We start from the raw sequence: 22,133 nt of genomic DNA, 5'->3' as shown, positions 1-22,133 counted from the left end.
AAAGTATTATAATGAAATGTGCAAAGACCTGGAGTTAGAAAACTAAAAGGGAAGAACACACTCAGCATTTCTCAAGCTGAAAGAACTGAAGAAAAACTGGGACTGAGGATACAGAAGTGACAGAAATAAAATTTTTTGCTCAAAGCGGGAGGAAACTAACCATGAGAACATTATCTGAAAAGAAGATTGGGGTCTTGTGAAAATAATGTATGCTTCTCATTGGATGTCCAAGAAGAAGCTGGACCACCATTGGATTTTTTTTAGCAGCATTCATAGGATGAGTGGATGGGCTAAATGATCTCCAGGGCCTCTTTGAGTCTAAGAATCTGTGATTCATTTGTTTGATGTTCAAATCACAAGCAATAGCCAAACAAGATAATAAAGATCTGCCAAGACAATAATCCATACCTGTGTACTAAATTCAGCCTAGTCAAAATTAAACAGAGAAACTAATTGTAATCTAATCTCTCTTTCCTTTTTTTTCTATTTTTATTTCCATGGAAAAATGTGAGTTGGGAAGCTGAGCATATTTACGTTGAACATGTTATGTTCAAAATGTAGCTACATGAGAGCTAGCTCACAAGGAAAAGGAGTGGTCAGTCATTATTTGCGTGTTTGTTTTAACAAAATAAAGTTTTGTATGCGTAATAAATTTTGGAAACTATTTCTCGAACTCAGCTAATTAATTTGTGTCTTGCAGTGGAAGAGTCCAGGAGAGGATCATGGCAAGATCAGAGCACAGATGTTTATTGCAGGCCTACTATGTGCCAAGTACAGTGGCAAACCTCATCCTTGTGTTACCCAGGGCTTCTAACAAGTTTGTTCCAGTTAGACCCCCTGCTGAGAATTTGTTCCCTGTGCCCCACTACCCCAGATATACTGAATCAGAATCTATAGTGTATCTAGGGTGCAAATATAAATTCTCAGCAGGGGGTTGAACCAGAACAAACCGATTGGAAGCCCTGATGTTACCTTATTTAATGCTCACAGTAAGAAGAAACTGAGATGGAGTGGTAGGTTTATTTGTCTAGACCCCTGGTGGAGCAATGGTTAAGTTCTAGGCTGGTAACCAAAAGGTTGGCGGTTCAAACCCACCCCGCGGCTCCGGGGGAGAAAGACCTGGAGATCTGCTCCCATAAAAATTACAGCCAAGAAAACCCCATGGGGCAATTCTACTCTGTCATTTGGGGTTGATGTGAGTTGAAGTCAACTTGACAGCACCTAACAACAACAAGGTTAGTCAGCTAAAAAGTAACAGGGGTGTGATTTAAAAGGAAGCCTTGTGAGTCCGAATCCGATGTTGATTTCTGCTAGGTAGGACAGAAAAAAGGTAATATTGAATCCAGCCATGGTGTTTTCCAAATAGGCTAAACAAGTATGGGATGGGCAGCATCAGCATCACCCAGGAACTTGTTAGAGATGCAGATTATCAGACCCCAGCCCAGGCCCACTGGGTCTGACCCATGGTCATGGGGCTCAGCAACCTGTGTTTTAACAAGCCCTCCAGGTGATCCTGGTGGTGAAGGGGTTAAGAGCTACAGCTGCTAACCGAAAGGTTGGCAGTTCGAATCCACCAGCTACTCCTTGAAAACCATATGGGGCAATTCTACTCTGTCCTGTAGAGCCACTATGAGTCAGAATCGACTCGACAGCAACAGGTTTCCAGGTGATCCTGATACACCTCAGGCATGAGAGCCACTGGGTTGGGTGATAGGATTACCAGGGAGGAGCTCTCCCAGTGGAGCTCCCAGGCCTCCCAAAAGATTCTGATTCATTACTGGGCTGGGGCCAGGAATTCTTGCTTTTAATGTGCCTCTCAATCAATTCTTTTCATCCATTAAGAGTTAAAGGCTTGTAATTAGAATCAAGAGTAATTTACCATCAGCAGGGCAGGTCAGGTAGCACAAGTGCTGTGCAATCCACTGGCACAGTGGTAAAAGGAGCCCCGGTAGTGCAGTGGGTAAAGCAATTGACTGCTAACTGAAAGTTTGGCAATTCGAAACCACCAGCAGCTCCTTGGGAGAAAGATGTGGCAGTTTGCTTCCGTAAAGATTTACAGCCTAGGAAACCATATGGGATCAGTATGAGTGAGAATCAACTCCATGACAGTGGGTTGATTGGCACAGTGGTTAAGCGCTCACCTGCTAACCAGAAGGTCAGCAGCTCAAACCCACCAGTGCTCCATGGGAGAAAGATGTGGCAGTCTGCCAAGTACAGCCAAGAAAACCTATGGAGCAATTCTACTCTGTAACACATGGGGTCACCATGAATTGGAATCAGCTTGATGACAATGAGTTTTTCTTTTGTTTTGTTTTGTTTTTTAAGAGCAGGATAGGAGTTAGGACAGTCATCCCAGGAATAACTTGGTGCAACTGAGAGTTGATTGGAGAAGTGTTTACTGGAATTACATTTATGTGACTAGAATGGTCCTCCAGATGTAAAGATGGAGTCCTGCTTTCGGTATGGGGGTCAGGGGGTCAATTATTTATCAACAATACAGACTTGAATACCAGCAATAATTAATGATAAAGCTCTTATTTTTTGAGTGATGTTAAATTTAAGATATATAGTATTAAACAATCACTAGTAAAGAATTTTAATTAACCAGAGCTGTGGTAAGTGTTATGAAGAAGTATATAGTACCATGAGTGGTTATGATGAGAACACCATTTTTGATGAGTAAAGAGACTTCTTGCTGGAAGGTTAAAAGTTGGGATTAACCTTCCTTAGAGGTCACATCTAGTTGGATATATAAAAACCTTTGAAGAAGAATAATTTATGTATCAGTAAAGCTCACCATCCTTCATAACCTAAGGAGAAGAAGGGAAGCAAAGGGAGTTAACCATTCTGTTGTGTGATAGGCCCAGGGTTGGGCCGTTCACGTGCATTATCTCATTAAACCCACATTGAGAGGGCTCTTATCCGGAGTTCACAGATAGTGAACTAGAGGTTTCCACAAAGCCAATAAATAGCTTGTCCATGGGCACACAGCTATTAAAGTGCAGAGCCAAATTTGAACCCAGGTTTGCCTTACTCTGAAGCCCTTTTTTCTACTCTGCCATGTCACCGTTCTTTTTTAACCTAATTTGCCTTTTTTTTTTTTTTTCTGGAATGCTATATACATTATTATAGTATGATAGCCATGATACTTTAGAAAGGTCAAGAGCCAAACCACACTTGTAATAGCATTAATTTCCAGTCTCTTCTGTATTGTTATAGGTTGACCAGAGTACATGCCTTGTATTCTGAAATTGAGTACCTAGAAAATATAAACTCAGTGAAAAGAGTCACATGGCAGATGGTTGACAAGGAGTCAGGGAGTTTAAATACCATTTGTCACTATTATCTAGGTTTAATAATTGCCCACACTGACCCACAGAAGCATTCTACAAAACAGGTAAGAGCTAGATTTTTTTATCTTCCTCCATTTAACTCTTCATTCAACTTTTTGTTCAGTTATATTTTAATACTAGAAAACATTGTTATATGTTTGGTCAGTAGCCAAACATGAATGGGATGGGTGGAATGGGTGAGATTGATTGATTTTTAGAAAATCAAAATCCAACTAATCAGGAATTGACTTTATAGCAAAATAAGTTCACAGTGTTAATGCTCTAGGTATCACGGATTGCCTTGTGCAGTCCTAGTCAGAACTGTTGCCTGTGGTTTGAAAGTTGTGGGGTTTTCCAAGTTACAGCAAAGTCGTAAAAAAGAAAATACACATTTAAAAAATAAAACTTGCTACTAATTCTTTGAATATGGAGATTGTGGTAAACAGATAGTAATTCTTAGAAGTTCTGGGTTGCCAACTCTACTGATCCCTAGCTAGAAATGCCAGATGCCACCAGGAAGAATATAACAAATACAGTCACTGTTAAATGGAAACAAACAAGACTTCATAGTTATATTGCCCCTTGTATGATGGCCTCTTCAGGCTTGTCGTCATTGATTTCTATGAATTAAACACCCAATAGCTGAGAACTGACAGTGAAACCGTCCTTTGTGGCTGAGTGGTCTGTGAGCAAGTGTCTTTAAAATGTCACTGAGCATCTTGCCAATTTTCCCATTGGTTACTGTGTTGGTGTTTCCCCATATTTGAGCATTCTCCTTAGTGACATCAATGAACTGAGGTCCTTAACCAGCTGACCCAACACCTAGGCCCCAGAAGGCAAACCTTAGCCTCTGAGGAACCTCAGGTTAAGTCAGAACATGTGCATGGAACCCAGGGCACTGGGCTGGAATTTCAGATTTCTTATCTCCCCTTTGATATTTCCCTAGACTTTTTTTTTTTTTTTTTTTTCTTTTAAAGAGCCAGCCAAATGGGAAGAACTCTTAAGGAGCATTTTCTTGACCTAGGAAATAACCCGAGATGGTACCCAGGAAAAAGACTGATCTTGGTCAAATAATGCATTACAGGGCAGTTTTAAGTAAAAGCAAATGAGTACTTTTTAATATAATCATTGTTGATTTTCTAAATTCTTAATACGTATCTGACTTTAACATGAATTTGAGAAATGTATCTGTTTTCATGACATATGCTGAGAAGCCACCATCACGCCTGGCTGTTCCCTGTGTGAGCAGCTCTGTGGCCCTCCAGCTCCCCAACCTGGTGCCTTTCCACTTTGGTATTCTGCTTCTGAAAGATCACAGCCTTGAAAACCCTACGGAGTAGTTCTCCTGGGTCTGCATGTTTTGCAGCCTTCTCAACAAACTAGATTTTATCTTCTGAGTCCTCTTCCTATCATTCCGCCATCATGCCTTTCCACCTACTTTCCAAGTCATTTCTTCCCTTTTATCAACAATTTTTGCTCTATTACTTCCTCCCATGTTCCCATCCCTGCTCTGATGAGCCAACACTCCTCTGGCTCCCTATATCTCTTTCTGTCTCTGTTAATCTTCTCTACTCTGCCTTTTGGAATCCCCGTTCTGTAGGAACAAGTTTCCCTGCTTTTCTGAATTTTTCCTCACCGTCTCCTTCTTCAAGGTAACTGAAACCAGGCCTTTTATCCACAGGTGTCCTATCCACTTTGAGAAGGGACTTGGGATATTCTTGGCCACCTACTGCTTGGGGCCATGTTCTGCCAAAGCCTCTTAACTTCTTTTTGCCATTCTCTTACACACCCATTTCCCCAGCCTTAATCACACCATCTGCTGACTTTCACGTAGTGCAGTGATTAAGTGCTTGGCTGCTAACTGAAAGGTTGGCAGTTCAAACCCACCAGCCATTCTGAGAGAGAAAGATGTGGCAGTCTGATTCTATAAAGATTACCACCTTGGAAACGCTATGGAGAAGTTCTGCTCTGTCCTGTGGGGTCACTATGAGTTGGAATCAACTCAACACCGACAGGTTTGGTTTGGTTGGCTAAATTTCAGGAGCAGTAATCTCTTTTTGTTTTTATTGTACTTTAGAACAAACTAATTTCTCATTAAACAGTACACATATTGTTTTATGACATTGGTTAACAACCCCACGACATGTCAACACTCTCCCTTCTCAACCTTGGGTTCCCTATTACCAGCTTTCCTGTTCCCTCCCACCTTCTAGTCCTTGCCCCTGAGCTGGTGTGCCCCTTTAGGCTTGTTTTGTTTTATGGGCCTGTCCAATATTTGGCTGAAGAGTGAACCTCAGGAGTGACTACATTACTGAGCTGAAAGGGTGTCAGGGGCCATACTCTTAGGGTTTTGCCAGTCTCTGTCAGGCCAACAACCCTGGTCTTTCTTTTTGAGTTAGAATTTTGCTCTACATTTTTCTCCAGCTCTGTCTAGGACTCTTTTTTCTGATTCCTGTCAGAGTAGTCAGCGGTGGTAGCTGGGCACCATCTAGTTGTACTGGATTCAGTCTGGTGGAAGCCGTGGTAGATGTAGTCCATTAGTCCTTTGGACTAATCTTTGCCTTGTATCTTTAGTTTTCTTCATTCTTCGTTGTTCCTGAAGGACTAGTAATTTTTAAGCATACACCTTAAAATTTTCTTCTTATGGGGTAAGAAGAAAAGTTGCCAGAGAAGTGCTTTGCACATAAAAGGAGACAGAACGCTGAGGGCCCTGGTTGATTCCACAACTGCGTCACTTGGTTTGTACTTTCCCTGTACCCCAGCCAATACTTGCGCATTCAGTGATGCCCTGATGAACTCAGTCTCTCTACTTACTTCCCAGGGGCTGTCTCTCCCTCTCCCTCAGCTACATGTGCCTTCTGCACCTTGGAGGACATCATCATCCAAACACTCTACTGCTAAAAAGAAAGCTGGGCTTACTAACAGAAATAAAGGCATCTGGTTTTTTTTTTTTTTTTTTTTGGAGCACACGTGCTGTTCCCACCTATCCGGCTCCCCTCCCTTGGGCTCAGACCATGCCCCTTGCTAGGATTCCCTCCTCCTCCAACCCTCATAGTCCTTAAGTCCCAGTCTGCTCCCCACCCCAACCCACCGTTCAGCCTCCTCAGTTACTTGAGATGAGTGAGTTAAGCTACCCAAAGTAAGTTCCTTCTGCTGTCCTTCCAGCCCAGAATCTTATCTTCACCCTCCCTCTTCCTTCTCTCCTCTTTCTGAGAAGGACGCATTCTCCCTCCTTACAGGGCACATTCCCTCATCCTGTGCTCTTGATCCTGCCGTGCTTCTGGGCTCTTATTCCAACCATTATCCATTATGATTTGCCTCTTCAGACCCTGCCCATCTACTAGCTCTCATCTCCTCATCTTAGGAAAGACACTCCTACTTTCTCTTTTTCACCACCTTAATCCTTTCCAATGATAAAAACAATAGCACTTATTGAGCACTTACTGTAAGCCAGGCATTGTATTCAGTGCTTAAAAATACACAATTTTATTTAAATCTCAGAATAACTTTCTGATGTATTTTTGTCATCCCATTTTATAGGTAAGAAATCTGAGGCCTGTAAAGGTTAAATATCCCAGAGTACCTTAGCTAATAAACAATGAGAAGATCTGAATCCAGGCCTGTATGACTACAGGGTCCTCTTGCCACTCAAGCTGTTCCCTTAGAGGTTGATGGTGAGCTCCCCATCACTGCATCTAAGAACTTCTTCCCAATTCTCATCCCACTTACTGCTGTCAGCAGTATTTGAATCTTGTGACTGCCCTTTCCATGAAACCTTCCCTGCCCTTGCCATTGAGAAAGAGCATGCTCCTGTGTACCTCTGCCTCTGTCTCCCTTACCAGCTCTTCTTCATCTCCCCTCTCCCAAACCTAGATGTTCCCAAAGAGTTCTGTCTAGATAAGATGCACATGACCTGCAGATGGGCTCCAGAGCCACATTCGTTCCCTGTTGGACTGACTGTCCACCTGGGCATCGCAGACACCACACCTTCACTGAACCCCTCAAACCAGGTCCTCTTCTCACTTCCCTTTCTCTGTTAATGGAACCCACATCTCCACAGTTACCCAGCTGGGTCCCCAAAGTCAACTTGGAATCCTCCTCCTCCTTCACCTCCTATATCCAAGTCCTCTGGATTCTGTCTCCACAGTGTCTTGCACCTTTCTAGCATTTCTTCCATCTCCCTAATTTAGGCCTTCCTTACCAGTCACCCTGCCTGCAGCAGTAACCTGCCAGCCCATTTCCCTGTTTCCTGCTCATTCTTATATCTAGGATAAATTAATCTTCCTCTTTCCCCTTTTCAAAAACGTGCTTTCTAAAAGTGGCATAGGATCTTTGACCTTCAAGGCCTTCTAAAGAGGGCGCCAACTTTATTCTGGCCTTAGCACTTACATTTCTCAAGATTTAGCAATATGTTAGTGAAAGTGACCCACCTTTGGCCCCAAAACACACCTTAAGGCTTTCCTCCTCAGAACCCTTGCCCTTCTCTTGTCCTAGGTATCCACCTGCCTTCTCTCATCTTCCAGAGCTGGACCTAGAAGCTGCCTCTTCAGGGAAGAAGCCTACTAGGCTCGCTCTCACCTCAGTGGCTCCACAGCATCCTGTCTGCACCTGTCTCACAGCACTTGTCTCAGCCACGTTGTTTATGTGCACACAAGTTGTCCACAGTAGCTGCAATAATGGTATAATGGAGAACACAATGTTCTTTCATGGTAACCATTTCTTAAGTCTGTGTGCCAGCCCTATCCCTACCAGCTCTGTAACTGAAGGCAAGCCATCAACCTCTGGATCATAGTATCTTTATCTGTAAAATGGAGAGTCTGGGATACCACATCTGTGATATTCAGACATTGTCTCACTGACTCTTCAGCTCTAACTCATGTCTATGGTCTAGGAGGTCCCAGCCTTGACCCCACACCCAGCTTTAATCAGAGCAGCTTGCTTTCACTTTTTTTATATATTGGGCTTAAAAAGGGTTCTAAAACTTTGGAATGGATAATGTCCAAGATTCACTCCAAGTCTGATACTCTTTGCTTCTAGGTAGAACTATGTCTTAGTCATTTCTGGAACTCTTACTGTGTGTAACAGTTAACACTTGTTGACAGAGCTTATTAAACATCAGGCACAGTCCTAGGCAGTTGACACACTTACTCCATTTAATCCTCCCAAGTGACTTATCCAGAATCCCACACCCACATCTCATCATTCTCAGAGTTCGAACTCAGAGCTGTGTGACCTATAACAAGCTACACTGAACTGTAATGAGCTACACAGGAAAATCAGGCAGCATAAGATAGAGAGGAGCAATATGGCAATTGTGTACGTGTGCTTTCCTCCCTACCCTGCTAGTCTTCCTCTTTTTAAGTTGCCATGTGGAATATCTATAAAAGTCTAAACTACCTCTGTCCAACAGAAATATAAGCCACAAAAAATAATTTTAAAATTTTCTAGGAGCTGCATTAAAAAGGAAACAAGCGAAATTAGTTTTAATGATAAATTTAATATAATATATCCAAAATGTTATCATTTCGATATGAAATCACTATTTTAATGATGAATGAGCTGTTTTCATACTTTTTTTTATACTAAGTCTTGGAACTCCAGAGTATACTTTATAATTAGAGTACTTCTCACTTTGGACTAGCCACATTTCAAGTGCTAGTAGTCAGCTCAGGTCTAAAGCATCAAATAAATGGATAAATTAAAGAAGAAACAGACAACTGGCCATTTATTGGGAATGGAGAGAGAATGAATCAATGCCCTTCTACCCTAGCCTCATTGGTTTCTCATTCTTTTGCCTGCATCTTCTTCTGGGTTTGTGTGTGGGCTATAGAAGTTGGAGTTCTTGTATCTTAAACCACTGTTGAGCTAAGGTTGGCACAGCCACCAGCGTTCTTCCCTGGAATTAGTGGTGCTTGAGCACCAACCTGCAAGTATGAAGTGTATTTATCAGCACTGGCAAATCTTCTCCAACACGTCCTCTTAAAAAAAATAATTGCACTTGGGAACCTCACTGACTCTATGTTCTCTGCTCCACTTGCCACTTTCAGGAACAAAAGTTAGCTTTCTTAAAAATAATAATAACCAAAAAGTAAAATAGTTGTAAAATCTAAAGACTTCACCAAAAGAGTAAAAAGACCACCTACAGACTAGGAAAGAATTTTCAGCTATGACATCTCCGACCAGCGCCTGGTCTCTAAAATCTATATGATTCTGTCAAAACTCAACCACAAAAAGACAAACAACCCAATCAAGAAGTGGGCAAAGGATATGAACACGCACTTCACTAAAGAAGATATTCAGGCAGCTAACAGATACGTGAGAAAATCCTCTCGATCATTAGCCATTAGAGAAATGCAAATTAAAACTACGATGAGATTCCATCTCACTCCAGCAAGGATGGCATTAATCCAAAAAACACAAAATAATAAATGTTGGAGAGGCTGCGGAGAGACTGGAACTCTTATACACTGCTGGTGGGAATGTAAAATGGTACAACCACTTTGGAAATCTATCTGGCGTTATCTTAAACAGTTAGAAATAGAACTACCATACAACCCAGAAATCCCATTCCTCGGAATATACCCTAGAGAAATAAGAGCCTTCACACGAACAGATATATGCACACCCATGTTTATTGCAGCTCTGTTTACAATAGCAAAAAGCTGGAAGCAACCAAGGTGTCCATCAACGGATGAATGGGTAAATACATTGTGGTATATTCACACAATGGAATACTACACATCGATAAAGAACAGTGACGAATCTGTGAAACATTTCATAACATGGAGGAACCTGGAAGGCATTATGCTGAGCGAAATGAGTCAGAGGCAAAAGGACAAATATTCTATAAGACCACTATTATAAGATCTTGAGAAATAGTATAAACTGAGAAGAACACATACTTTTGTGGTTATGTGGGGGAGGGGAGGGGGGGTGGGAGAGGGTTTTTTACTGATTAGTTAGTAGATAAGAACTACTTTAGGTGAAGGGAAGGACAATACTCAATACACGGAAGGTCAGCTCAACTGGACTGGACCAAAAGCAAAGAAGTTTCTGGGATAAACTGAATGCTTCAAAGGTCAGCAGAGCAAGGTCTGGGGTTTGGGGACTATGGTTTAAGGGGACTTCTAAGTCAGTTGGCAAAATAATTCTATTATGAAAACATTCTGCATCTCACTTTGAAATGTGGCGTCTGGGGTCTTAAATGCTAACAAGCGGCCATCTAAGATGCATCAATTGGTCTCAACCCACCTGGAGCAAAGGAGAATGAAGAACACCAAAGTCACACGATAACTATGAGGCCAAGAGACAGAAAGGGCCACATGAACCAGAGACTTACATCATCCTGAGACCAGAAGAACTAGTTGGTGCCCAGCCACAACTGATGACTGCCCTGGCAGGGAGCACAACAGAGAACCCCTGAGGGAGCAGGAGATCAAAAATAAAAAAATAGTTTTAAAAACTTCAGTGGTACAGAAGTATGAAAAGTAATATTTTCCTTTCTGTACTCCCATCCAAAATCCACTTCTCAAAGATAACCCCGTGGATATACTTCAATCTTCTTTATTGTAAATTAAAATGTGTGTGTGGGTGCGTGTGTGTGTGGGTGTTTATAAATACATACCTACATATATACACATGTTGTTAACTTCTCTTACAGAAATGGGCTTGTACTATATACTGTACTCTTCTGCACATTGATTAATTCACTTCATTTATTTTATTATATTATGGCCCTCTTTCCTTGTCAGTACATAAAAATCTAACTCATATTTATAAATTGCTGAATATTTGTCAGTTCATTTATTTCATAATTTAACTAATTCCCTGTTATTGGACATTTAGGGATTGTTTGTTTGGGGTCTTACTATATACAATGTTGCATTAAAATCCTTGTACTTACCTTATGGAACATTTGTCCAAATATTTCTGTACAGTGAATTCCGTAAGTGAATTTATAGGGTCAAGTAACAAACATCTTTACAATTCTGCTGCAAAACCAAATTACCCTCTAAAAGCATCAAGTGTACTCTGTTTTCAACTTAAGGTAGGAGATAGGATTGAGATTCTCAAAGATTAAGAAAAGTTGTCAAGGATAATATGGCGATTTTATAAAACCGTTGTTAAGCTTGGTTTGAAGCATCAGAGGCCTCTTTCAACTGTAAAATTTACTGTGGGTTTCCTTTTTATCGCTTGGGTAGTGATAGGGAAAGAATCAACCTCATTTTTGTCAGTTAAAAATAATTATCTTTAGATACAGTCCCAAGCAGTTTTTCAGACTAGTTTTTTTTCCAGTGCACAGACAGTCTGAAGACCCTTCATAGTGCCTTGGCTTGGAGCATAATGCATTTTGAGTTCTGATCTTTCTTCCAGACAGAAAATGGAATCTGGGCGCCTTCTTCACATCATCTGTTCTTCTTAATTGCCCGAGCTCATGCATCTTTACTTCAGATTTTGCTTTCTGGGTCTACTCATTGGAATAACTCTGGAAGCCCTTGCGTCAGCCTCTTCCTCTAAAAAGAAAAAGAATCGGACTAAGAGTCTCAGGTCTACCTGGTCATAAAGTCTCAGGTCTACCTGGTCACAACTTTTGACCGTTGAGTCACGTAGAAATACTCTGTTTGAGGCATGAAGTCACCCATTTTTTATTATAAAACACTGACAGAGTAAGTAGATACTTTATACATAGAAAGCCAATTCTTACGAATCTAAACTTTTGGAAGTCATGGCAAACTTTCATCATTATCTTCTTCTAATGAATATGAGGTACATCCCAGCCCTACAAAATGAAAAACTGCCAGGCCTGCAGAAAACTGTTTTAGCTGGAGCTTGGACCTGAGTTGAGTCTAGCTTTGATGGTGCCTTCAAAGCGTGATTAACATTTACATTTGTTGTCTCACAGCATTCATGCAAATGTACTAGACAAGACAATAAATACAGTGAATAATACAAGGTAGTTCATGTAAATGGATATGTGTGAAATTTTATTGTATGCCTAAATAACTTTCTACAGAACAGTACTAAGGTGCTAAAAAAAACTAAATTGTAACAAATGGTAAGATAAACACATGGTAACCAATTCTGCTTGGTCTTGTACTAAAATGATAGGTTATGGTGACAATCTGTTGGTAACTCCACATGACCCCTGTGGTGGGGTGGTCTGTGTCTGTGTGATACCCAGGCTACATTGTTTTGCACTGAAGCTCTGCCTCCCGTCTGGCCTTCCCATGGTTCCTGTAGGAGCTGGTGTCTGATAAGACCCAGCACTTGGTCTAACTGAGAAGCATTGGGCATTTTTCTTATAGAAATGAAAGATATTACCTAGTTAGTTGTCTTTCTCTTCCTCCCTTTCCTCCTTTTCCTCCGCTTCTCTCCCTCCATACTCCTTCTCTCCTTCTCCTCTCTTGTCCTTCTTTCTGTCTCTCTGCCTTCGTTTCACCTCTCTTCCTCTTTTGCTCTCTCTCCCCTCCTCCCATTTTAACCATGGGAAAGATGGAGCATTCAATGTGGCCTTATATATCTACCTCCTCTGATAGTACATGGTAGTGTTGGGTTTCTGATTTATTGCTCCAGTTATTACATTACAAGGGTTAGAATTTACTCAGAGATAGGACTAGAGCTATTACCTGCTAAAGTGTGTGTCTGTCTGTGTGCGTGTGTGCGTGTGCGTGCGTGCACTTTCATAAAACCAGGAATCTGATAAATGAATTTTTGAATCTTCCTCTTTTTTTTTATAGGCGTTTTACAGTCTTTATATGAGAGAGTGAGAGAAGGAAAGCTGTGACAAAAAATGTTATAGAAATGTGGACTGCATTTACTTGCAAATTGAAATATTGCAAAGGACAATTCAAAAGGGCAGGTTTCCAGTGGAAATTAAATTTTACTACAAGCTGAGCTGGATACTACCAGCTTTTCTTTTATCACTGGCAAAGTCAGAGCTGGACATTCTTGGTCCAAAACCAGGGAGGAGATTGAAAACGTTGGAAGTCAGGCATCAGGAGCCTGCCAGATGTATTTATGTTACGTTGTCCAACCATTTAATTGATAATAATTTGACATACTAATATTTCAGTATTCACAAGTAATTTAGAAGCTGATTGCTATATCTGTTATGCCTTGTCAGAGCCATATTGAATTCTCTGGGTACCAAACCCAAAAAAACCAAACCCAGTGCTGTCAAGTCGATTCCGACTCATAGCGACCCTATAGGACAGAGTAGAACTGCCCCATAGAGTTTCCATGGAGCGCCTGGTGGATTTGAACTGCCGACCCTTTGGTTAGCAGCAGTAGCACTTAACCACTACACCACCAGGGTTTCCTCTCTGGGTACCAGCATGCAATAAAGTTAGTTTCAAAGACACTCAGTTAAATGGTATGTAACTGCAATTAAAAAATGGCACTGAACTTAGTTAATACTGAGAAATTTCTCATTTTTTTCTCTATAGTGGTATCTTTTACGTGGATTACATGTTAACAGCTTCTTTTTGCATTACCTTTGCGGAAACCCTGGCAGCTTAGTGGTTAAGAGCTACAGCTACTAACCAAAAGGTTGGCAGCTTGAATCCACCAGGTGCTCTTTGGAAACCCTGTGGGGCAGTTCTACTCTGTCCTTTAGGATCACCCTGAGTTGGAATGGACTTGACGGCAATGGGCTTTTTGGTCTGTGAACCCTCCAGCAAAACTTATTAAAAATCTTAGGTGCTTTTAGTTTACAGTGATACTTAGTCAACAGGCCCTAGTGCTTCTTCCTCAATTTCACACTAAAAAGACAAAAACATCCAGCACTAGTAACTAAGACTGGTAGTGAAGCAGTTATTAAAATTATTTGGAAAAATTCCTATTTAGCCAGAACTGGATTTAAAAGCCCATTTGGCGGTTCACTTTTGTTATGTGCACCTGGGAATACATAGGTAGACCCTTTTCCCCCTCTCTTTCCTGCTAGTTCCACAAGTACAAGACTGATTTTATTTAAAAACTGGATGGTTGTTTCCACCACTCTTCCTGTTGAGGTCTTCACAGTGCCATTGACCCCCTCTGCCACTGGTGTTAAATCTCTTCCTCTCTCAGATAAGAGCCTACAAATCCAGAAAAACATATGTGCAAAGAGATCGGTGATTGAGGAAGTTAGAAAAATGGGAAATTTAGTAGGTAGGGACAGAGACATAGAGCAAAATTAGATGAAAGCATGCTGGGTTCTCGAAATTGATCTGAGAACTATTAGGACAGCATTAAATGTTTAAAGAATTAGTTTCAAGTATGAGTCATAATCAACTGGACAGCAACTAACAACAACAGCAGTGCCTACACTGCATTGACTAGCAAATTGTTTGGATAGATTGCTGCTCTTAGAAGAATGAAAAAACAAACTAGAAAGAAAAACCATTCTTGTGACTTTTGAAACTTTACTACTGAAAAAGGCAAAGTAACACCATCCAAAAGACTCAAAAAAAAAAAAAGATACAAAACTCTGAAAATGATTAGTGAAACCAGAAGAAAATTTCTAAAAAAAACAGTAGACTAACTCAAAAGAATGCTAGAAGACATACTCTCTAAAACAAAAATGCTACAAGAATTGAACATTCTGCAGTGTATGAACAGCAGGCTGATATGATATGATATAAGGAGCTGGGGAATCACAAGGAAACCAAATATTGTAGCACAATTAAACTCTGATAAGAGAGAATAAATTAATTTTTATTGTAGCGGTTAAGTGCTACAGCTGCTAACCAAGAGGTTGGCAGTTCAAATCCGCCAGGTGCTCATTGGAAACTCTGTGGGGCAGCTCTACTCTGTCCTATAGGGCAGTGGTTTAAGAGAATAAAAAGTAGAATTAACGCTGTAGGAAATGGAATCATTGAGGTGAAGGGCAGTATTGAAAAGTTCTCACAGAATGCTGAGAAAAAGAACAAGAGGGCTAAAATGGTGAGAAAATGATAAATGTGAAGGAATCAGACCTAAGAAATTGACAGTTCTGAAATGCAGTGATCAAAAACGTAGTTAAAGAAATATGTTCCTTAACTGAGAAAAGACTTGAATATGAAGGTTAAAAGATCTTATAATATTTTGGGGGAAATCAATGAAATGAAACACTAGTATTTGGCATGCTCAGGGCTATAAGTACAGAAAATCCAATTTGAACTGGCTAAATACAAGGAAACTTATCGGCTGAAATAAATGGTGACTCCAGACATACATGAGCTTCAGGGTTGGCTTCATTCAAAAGCTGCAGTTCCGTTTTCCTGAGATTCCCTTTTTTGTGTCTTGACATCTTCAAAGACTGTCTTCTCTCCTGGCAAAGTGGTTATGGTAGTTCCAGGTTTCATACATAAACAGCAGGGCACTCAGACAAAGAACGTTAAGTCTTCTGTACCTGAATACCAAGCAGGAGTCCTGCGATTCATCCTGACTGGACTGCTTAAGTCATATGCCTACACTCAGTCATAGCCAATGACTGAGACCAGCTAAATGGTTTGCTGGTTGGATGGTAGTTCGAATAACCAAGAAACCAAACCTGTTGCCATTGAGTTGATCCCGACTCCTAGTGATCTTATAGGACAGAGTAGAACTGCCCCATAGAGTTTCCAAGGAGCACCTGGTAGATTTGAACTGCCAACCTTTTGGTTAGCAGCCATCACACTTAATCACTATGCCACCAGGATTTCCTAACATTTTGTAATACTATTACAAAACGGAAGGGAAAAATGAATACTGAGGAGGCAACTCATGGAATCCACTACAAAGACTGACACAACGCACATCCTGGCAAAATGTTTGACTTGCATGGAAAAAGAGAAAGCCTACAAAATGAATTTATTTTAAAGCTATACAAAAAGGAAAGAAAATCAGGCAGGCCTCAGACTTCTCTTTTGTTTAACTAAATGCCAGAAGAGAATAGATAAAAATCTACAGCTTGGGATGGGGGTAGGCAGGCTGTGACTCAAGAACTTTCCACTCGGCTGAGTTGTCCTACATGTGTGAAAGCAACAGAGAGTTTTAGATATACAGGGATTCAGTTACTGTCCGTTTGTTTAATACAATTTTTCGCCATACTTCATCTGAGAAATACCAAAATAAGCACTTAAGAACGGGGAGGTCACAGTGTGAAAAGACTAGTGGGATTCCCTGTGGGACTATCAACAGACTCAACACCTAGCTTTTCACAGAAGTGCTGAGGGGAACTGTAACTTCCGCAGACTACACCTGTTTGAACTGGCCACACTAATGACCCTAAAGGAATGTGGATGGTTTAGTGTATTTTTCATAACAGCATCTGAAAGAGGCTTAAAAGCAAATAATTTCATTATGAATTATTAGTCCTTATTATGAGAATAGCCCTGTAATTGGACTTCAGAAATTCCAAATGACTTTTAAAAAAAGAAAAGAGACTAGACCAAAATGAAAAGCCAAAGATAAAATGGAAAGGGAGATGAAAGAGATAAAGAATTGTTGTTATTGTGTTGTTAGGTGTTGTGTCAGGTCTGACTCATAACAACCGTCTGTACAGCAGAATGAAACACTGCCCAGTCCTGCGCCGTCTTCACAATCACTGCTGTGGTTGAGCCCATTGTTGCAACTGTGTTAATCCATCTTGTTGAGGGTCTTCCTCTTTTTTGCTGACCCTCTATTTTACCAAGCATGATGTCCTTCTCCAGGGACTGGTCCCTCCTGATAACGTGTCCAAAGGATGTGAGACAAAGTTTCACCATCCTCACATCTAAGGAGAACCTGGCTGTACTGCTTCATTCTTTGTTCATTCTTCTCACACAAAAAAAAAAAAAAAGGCCATGGTATATTCAGTATTCTTTGCCAACACTGTAATTCAAAGGCATCAGTTCTCCTTCTGTCTTCCTTATTCGTTGTCCAGCTTTCACATGCATATGAGGTGATTGAAAATACCACGGCTTGTGTCAGGCGCATCTTAGTCCTCAAAGTGACATCTTTGCTTTCTAACATTTTGAGGAGGTCTTTTGCAGCAGATTGGCCAAATTCAACGTGTCTTTTGATTTCTTGACTGCTGCTTCATGGTCATTGACTGTGGGATCCAAGTAAAACAAAATCCCTGACAACTTGAATCTTTTCTCCATTTATCATGGTGTTGTTTATTGGTCCAGATGTAAGGATTTTCGTTTTTCTTTATGTTGAGACGTAGTCCATACTGGAGGCTGTAGCCTTTTGATCTTCATCAGTAAGTGCTTCTAATCCTCTTTGTTTTCAGCAAGCAAGGTTGTATCATCTGCATATTGCAGATTGTTGATGAGTCTTCCTCCAATCCTGACGTCATATCCTTCTTCATATAGTCCAGCTTCTTGAATTATTTGCTTATCTTACAGATTGAATAATATGGTGAAAGGATACAACCCTGACACACACCTTTCCTGACCTTAAACCACGAAGTATCCCCTTGTTCTGTTAGAACAACTGCCTCTTGGTCTATGTACAAGTTCCACATGAGCACAGTTGAGTGTTGTAGAATTCCCATTCTTCGCAATGTTGTCTGTAATTTGTTAAGATCCACACAGTTGAATGCCTTTGCATAGTCAATAAAACACAGCTGAACATCTTTCTGGCATTCTCTTCTTTCAGCGAAGATCCATCTGACATCAGCAGTGATATCCTTCATTCCACAGCCTCTTCTGAGTCCAGCATGAATTTCTGGCAGTTTCCTGTTGATGTACTGCTGCAACCATTTTTTAATTATCTTCAGCAAAATTTTATTTGCGTGTGATATTAATAATATTGTTTGATAATTTCCTCATTCTGTTGGATCACCTTTCTTTGGAATGGGCACATATATGTATCTCTTCCAGTCAGTTGGCCAGGTAGCTGTCTTCCAAATTTCTTGGCGTAGATGAGTGAGCACTTCCAGCATTGCCTCTGTTTGTTGAAACACCTAATTGATATTCTGTCAATATTCCGTCTGATAAAGAATTAATAAGGACATAAATGGAGTAGCAAAATTACAGTCCCATTTTAGGAGGAAGCAAAGAGCAGAATTGACACTTAGGAACATGGAGGCAGTGATGCAAAAGGCAAAGTGGGTTAAACTTCCATGTGGATATGTTCCTTCTGATATTAAGATTTCTTTAATTTCTCTATTTTTCCTTTAAAACTGAGATTCTCTATTTGAAACATTGTCTACTAAACCAAAAACCAAACCCATTGCTGACAAGTCGATTTCAACTCATAACAACCCACGTGACAGAGTTGAACTGCCCCATAGTGTTTCCAAGGCTGTAAATCTTTACAGAAGCAGACTGCCGCATCTTTCTCCCTTGGTGTAGCTGATGGGTTCAAACTACCAACCTTTCAGTTAGCAGCCGAGCACTTAACCACTGCGCCACCAGGGCTTATCAGATGATCTGCTGTAATACAAATAATCCAGTAATGGCTGTTCAGCATTAGTGCAGTTTCTTAATAAATGATGATTCGCCAATACAAATTATGGAGAATGTTGAGATATGAAAGTATTTGTGCTATAGCGCCCCTCCCTAGAAGTGAGAGTGTTAATTCTCATGTCATTGATGTTAATGGATGTCTTGGTGTTATTAATGTTACTGAATCCTTACAAATATTGTAATATTTACATGCCCATTGATAAAAAAGCCACTACCCAGAGTACCCTGGCTCCCTAGGTGCCCTACTTCTCCCCTGAGATCTCCCCATTGCCTCCCTTCCTAGGGACTTAAGGGTTCCCTTCCAACATTAAAGGCTTAACTGGCATAATGTGGTTCTCCAGAACACTGCTCCAGCTTTTCCTTTGCCTCAGAAGAAATCATCATCTGTATTAAATTGGGCGGTTGACAAACCTGCCTTCTGCTCTATGGGGAGACACTATCTTCCAAGGCTGTTTGCGTGGCAGTAGAGCCCAGGACAAACGCAGTCAGTGCCTCTGCCCTCAGGATGTGCAGAAACACAAGGAATCCATGGAGAATTGTCTCCCAACAGGTGACAACCATCCCCTCCATCCCTCCATCACTGTCCCCTCCTCTGGAACAATTCTGGTTTTGTTATGTACATACCAAGATCTGTGACCAGACCTGTAGTATTTAGATGAATATAAGTTAATGCTTTTATTTCTAGTCCTAGAACAAAAACTCCACAAGGGCAGGAACCTTTGCTTTGTTTACTTGGGTGTCCTAAAGCCATAGAACTGTGTCAGGCACTTAACTGGATTCAGTGAATATTCATTGAATGAGTACATGAATATCCTTTATTTTTTTTTATGGGGATAAAAAAAATTTTTTTTTTTAATAAGTGTATTGGCTTTTCAGTATAGATGTGGCAATTATATCATTGATTTAAGAGACTGCCTGTAGTGATTCCTGGAGTCCCCTTCCAGGAACACTCCCTACCCACCCCACAACCCTTTTTCTGGCTGCTCTGTCTTTCTCATTTTTCAAATCACACCTTAAATGTTACTTCTTCGGACTTACTTTCCCTGACCCAGTAGAGAGTAGGTACCCTCCGTGTTCACTCTCATGGCGCCTGTTCTTTTCCTTCACAGCACTTACCACAGTTCATAATTACATATTTTAGTGTTTTCTGGTTTAAAACCTGTTTGCTCCAGCCACTTCATGAAGCTAGCAACCACACCTGTTTTGCCTACCACTGTGTACCTAGTACCTAACAGAGCATGGCATAAAGTGAGCACCATGACAGTGAACATATTGCAGCCTGTAGCTCAGAGCTTATCATTCTACAAGAAGCTTTGGCATTAAGTAGGCCAAACGTATTATTTAGCCCTTGCCTTTATCAAAACAGTTTTGCAACATTTTTTCCTAGGCACAAAACCTCAAGATTTTTCTTCAGTATAGTCTTACTCTTTTTTTATTTTACTTTCCCAGAAGTATGTAAGGGTTTACATTTATATATTTGACCTACTTACCTCATAAGGAAATGAAACTTACTGGAACCATGGGACACCTATGGGATTCTCTTTCAATTCATGAAGAAACAGAACATGTTTGTAAAACCTTTTGGGTGCTTAAGATTATTCCAGGCACTGTGGGAAGATAGCAGAGAATTGTAAGAGCAAGCCTCAGGGAGCTTATAACCTGCATAAGCAAATAAGAAAAATTACATGATATGTTAGCATGAAATAATTAGCAGGCAGGATTAGACTATGCGTATATATGTACTATGTTGTTTATATATGTACTAGGAGCCCTGGTGGCACAATGGCTAAAGAGACTGACTGATAAACCCTAATGTTGGCAGTTCAAAACCACCAGAAACTCCACAGGAGAAAGATGTGGCAGTCTGCTTCCATAGAGATTTACAGCCTTGGAAATGAGTCAGAATCAAGTCCATGGAAGTGAGTTTGGTTTTTGTTTGGGTGTGTATGGACTAAGCTGCATGGTACAGACGCTACAAAATCTCAGAAAAGTTAAATATCCTGAGCGGGAGTAGAAAATAGGGACTTCATGGAGTTGGCGCCAAGCTGGATTTTGAAGGTGTTTGATTGGCTGTTTAACAGGAACTGCATTGAAGCAAGGCACGTATTCTTGGAAAAGCAAGACCTGGCTGGAGTGGAAGGTACAAATTGGGAAATTGTGCCTTTGAAGCATAATCACTGTTTGACTGTAAGAATCACACACAATCTTTATGACTCCTTTTCCATTCAGTTAAACAGAGTACAGCCGTGAAGCCACACCTTCAGTCAAATACGGCTGGGGTGAGGGAGGCCAAAAGATGGAGCCATTCTGTATCCCTGAAGTAAACAAACTCTGAAGGAAAGACTTGGAAACTCATCCAATGTCCTCATAAACTCCAGCTATTACCAAAGATGAAAGAGAAGTGAGAGGCACAAGGAACAATAGGAAATAGTGTTCCCCAGTCTTCTCTAACTGCCTGTTTATGGTAGGGGAGGAGCAAAGGCCTGCCCAGATGGCAGAGCCAAAGTGAGAATGATGCTTCCTTGCCCTAAGACCTCTTTAGGAAATCCTGTTTGTGACGGTGGCTTCACTGTGGAGTAATAGGAGCATGGTTTCTAATGCCGAGTTTGAAATCTTATTATATCATGTGCACTCAGCAAGATAGAGACTGCATATCAGGTGAAGCTTGGGTCAAACCTTGTTTTGCAAGCATTTGCTTATCTTTCTTGTGCCATTTAAATGCTCGTAACACAATAGCTTAAAAACAAGATAAGCCTCATCTTTTTTCCTGTATGAGTATGTTAGGGAATGATGGGTTTTGATGGCCTTTAAAAAGCCGGAAAAGGCAAAGCCCTGTGATGCCATCTCTTTGGCATTGCATTACTTCATTAAGAGAAGTATCTTAAAAGCATTGTAACTGCAAACACGGCTTATAATTGGAGAGAGCTGGGTGAGAACACCATAGGATCCAAACCAAATTAACCAGGAGAGGGTTCATCCCCAAAGAGATCCACTTTTACGTCCACTCTCGGGGTCTGCACTTTTTGCCTCTTTTCCTTCTGCCGCTTAAGTGCTTTTGGGTGTGGGGGTGGACAATTTGCTTTCCATGCCAAACGTCATATAATGGGATTTGTCTTCCCTCGTAGACAGGTGGCCAAGCTATTATAGAGAGGGCTCTGCATGGCTGCTGGCCTCTTTGGACACGCAGCACTGTGGCGGCGCAGCGCCAGGCCACATATCTGACCCTGTGGCCTCACAGTCTGGAGGCCCACATTGGCAGCCCAGGGTGGTGGCAGCTTCGGTCAGTTGGTGTAGAGTCCAGTGGCAAACAAAGGGGAGTAGGAGAGCGTGCTGATCCATGTCATTTCTGTGTGATAGAAGAAACCTCTGAGGTCCTAGATATTTGTGAAACAATCAAATAGCTGCT

The 22,133-nt window shown here is 41.0% G+C and overlaps 1 protein-coding gene across 3 annotated transcripts in view; it reads left to right on the top strand.

Moving 5' to 3' along the window:
* Positions 1-22,133, top strand: part of CDK6 (cyclin dependent kinase 6) — a 271,790-nt gene that overhangs the window by 193,050 nt on the left and 56,607 nt on the right. Inside the window, exon 6 of one of the 3 annotated variants that reach the window (XM_064289983.1) lies at positions 701-6,269. The exons of the other annotated variants lie outside the window; for them this stretch is intronic. Within the exon in view, the coding sequence (XP_064146053.1) occupies positions 701-938 (238 nt within the window). The 3' untranslated portion in view covers positions 939-6,269. Of the gene's footprint in view, positions 1-700; positions 6,270-22,133 lie in introns of those variants that run through there. 3 annotated transcript variants of the gene reach the window in all.

This window comes from Loxodonta africana, chromosome 8, assembly GCF_030014295.1.
Source record: "Loxodonta africana isolate mLoxAfr1 chromosome 8, mLoxAfr1.hap2, whole genome shotgun sequence".
Taxonomy (NCBI): Eukaryota; Metazoa; Chordata; class Mammalia; order Proboscidea; family Elephantidae; genus Loxodonta; species Loxodonta africana.
The sequence above is the reverse complement of the archived record's forward strand: the minus strand, read 5'-3'. Positions and strand labels throughout refer to the sequence as shown.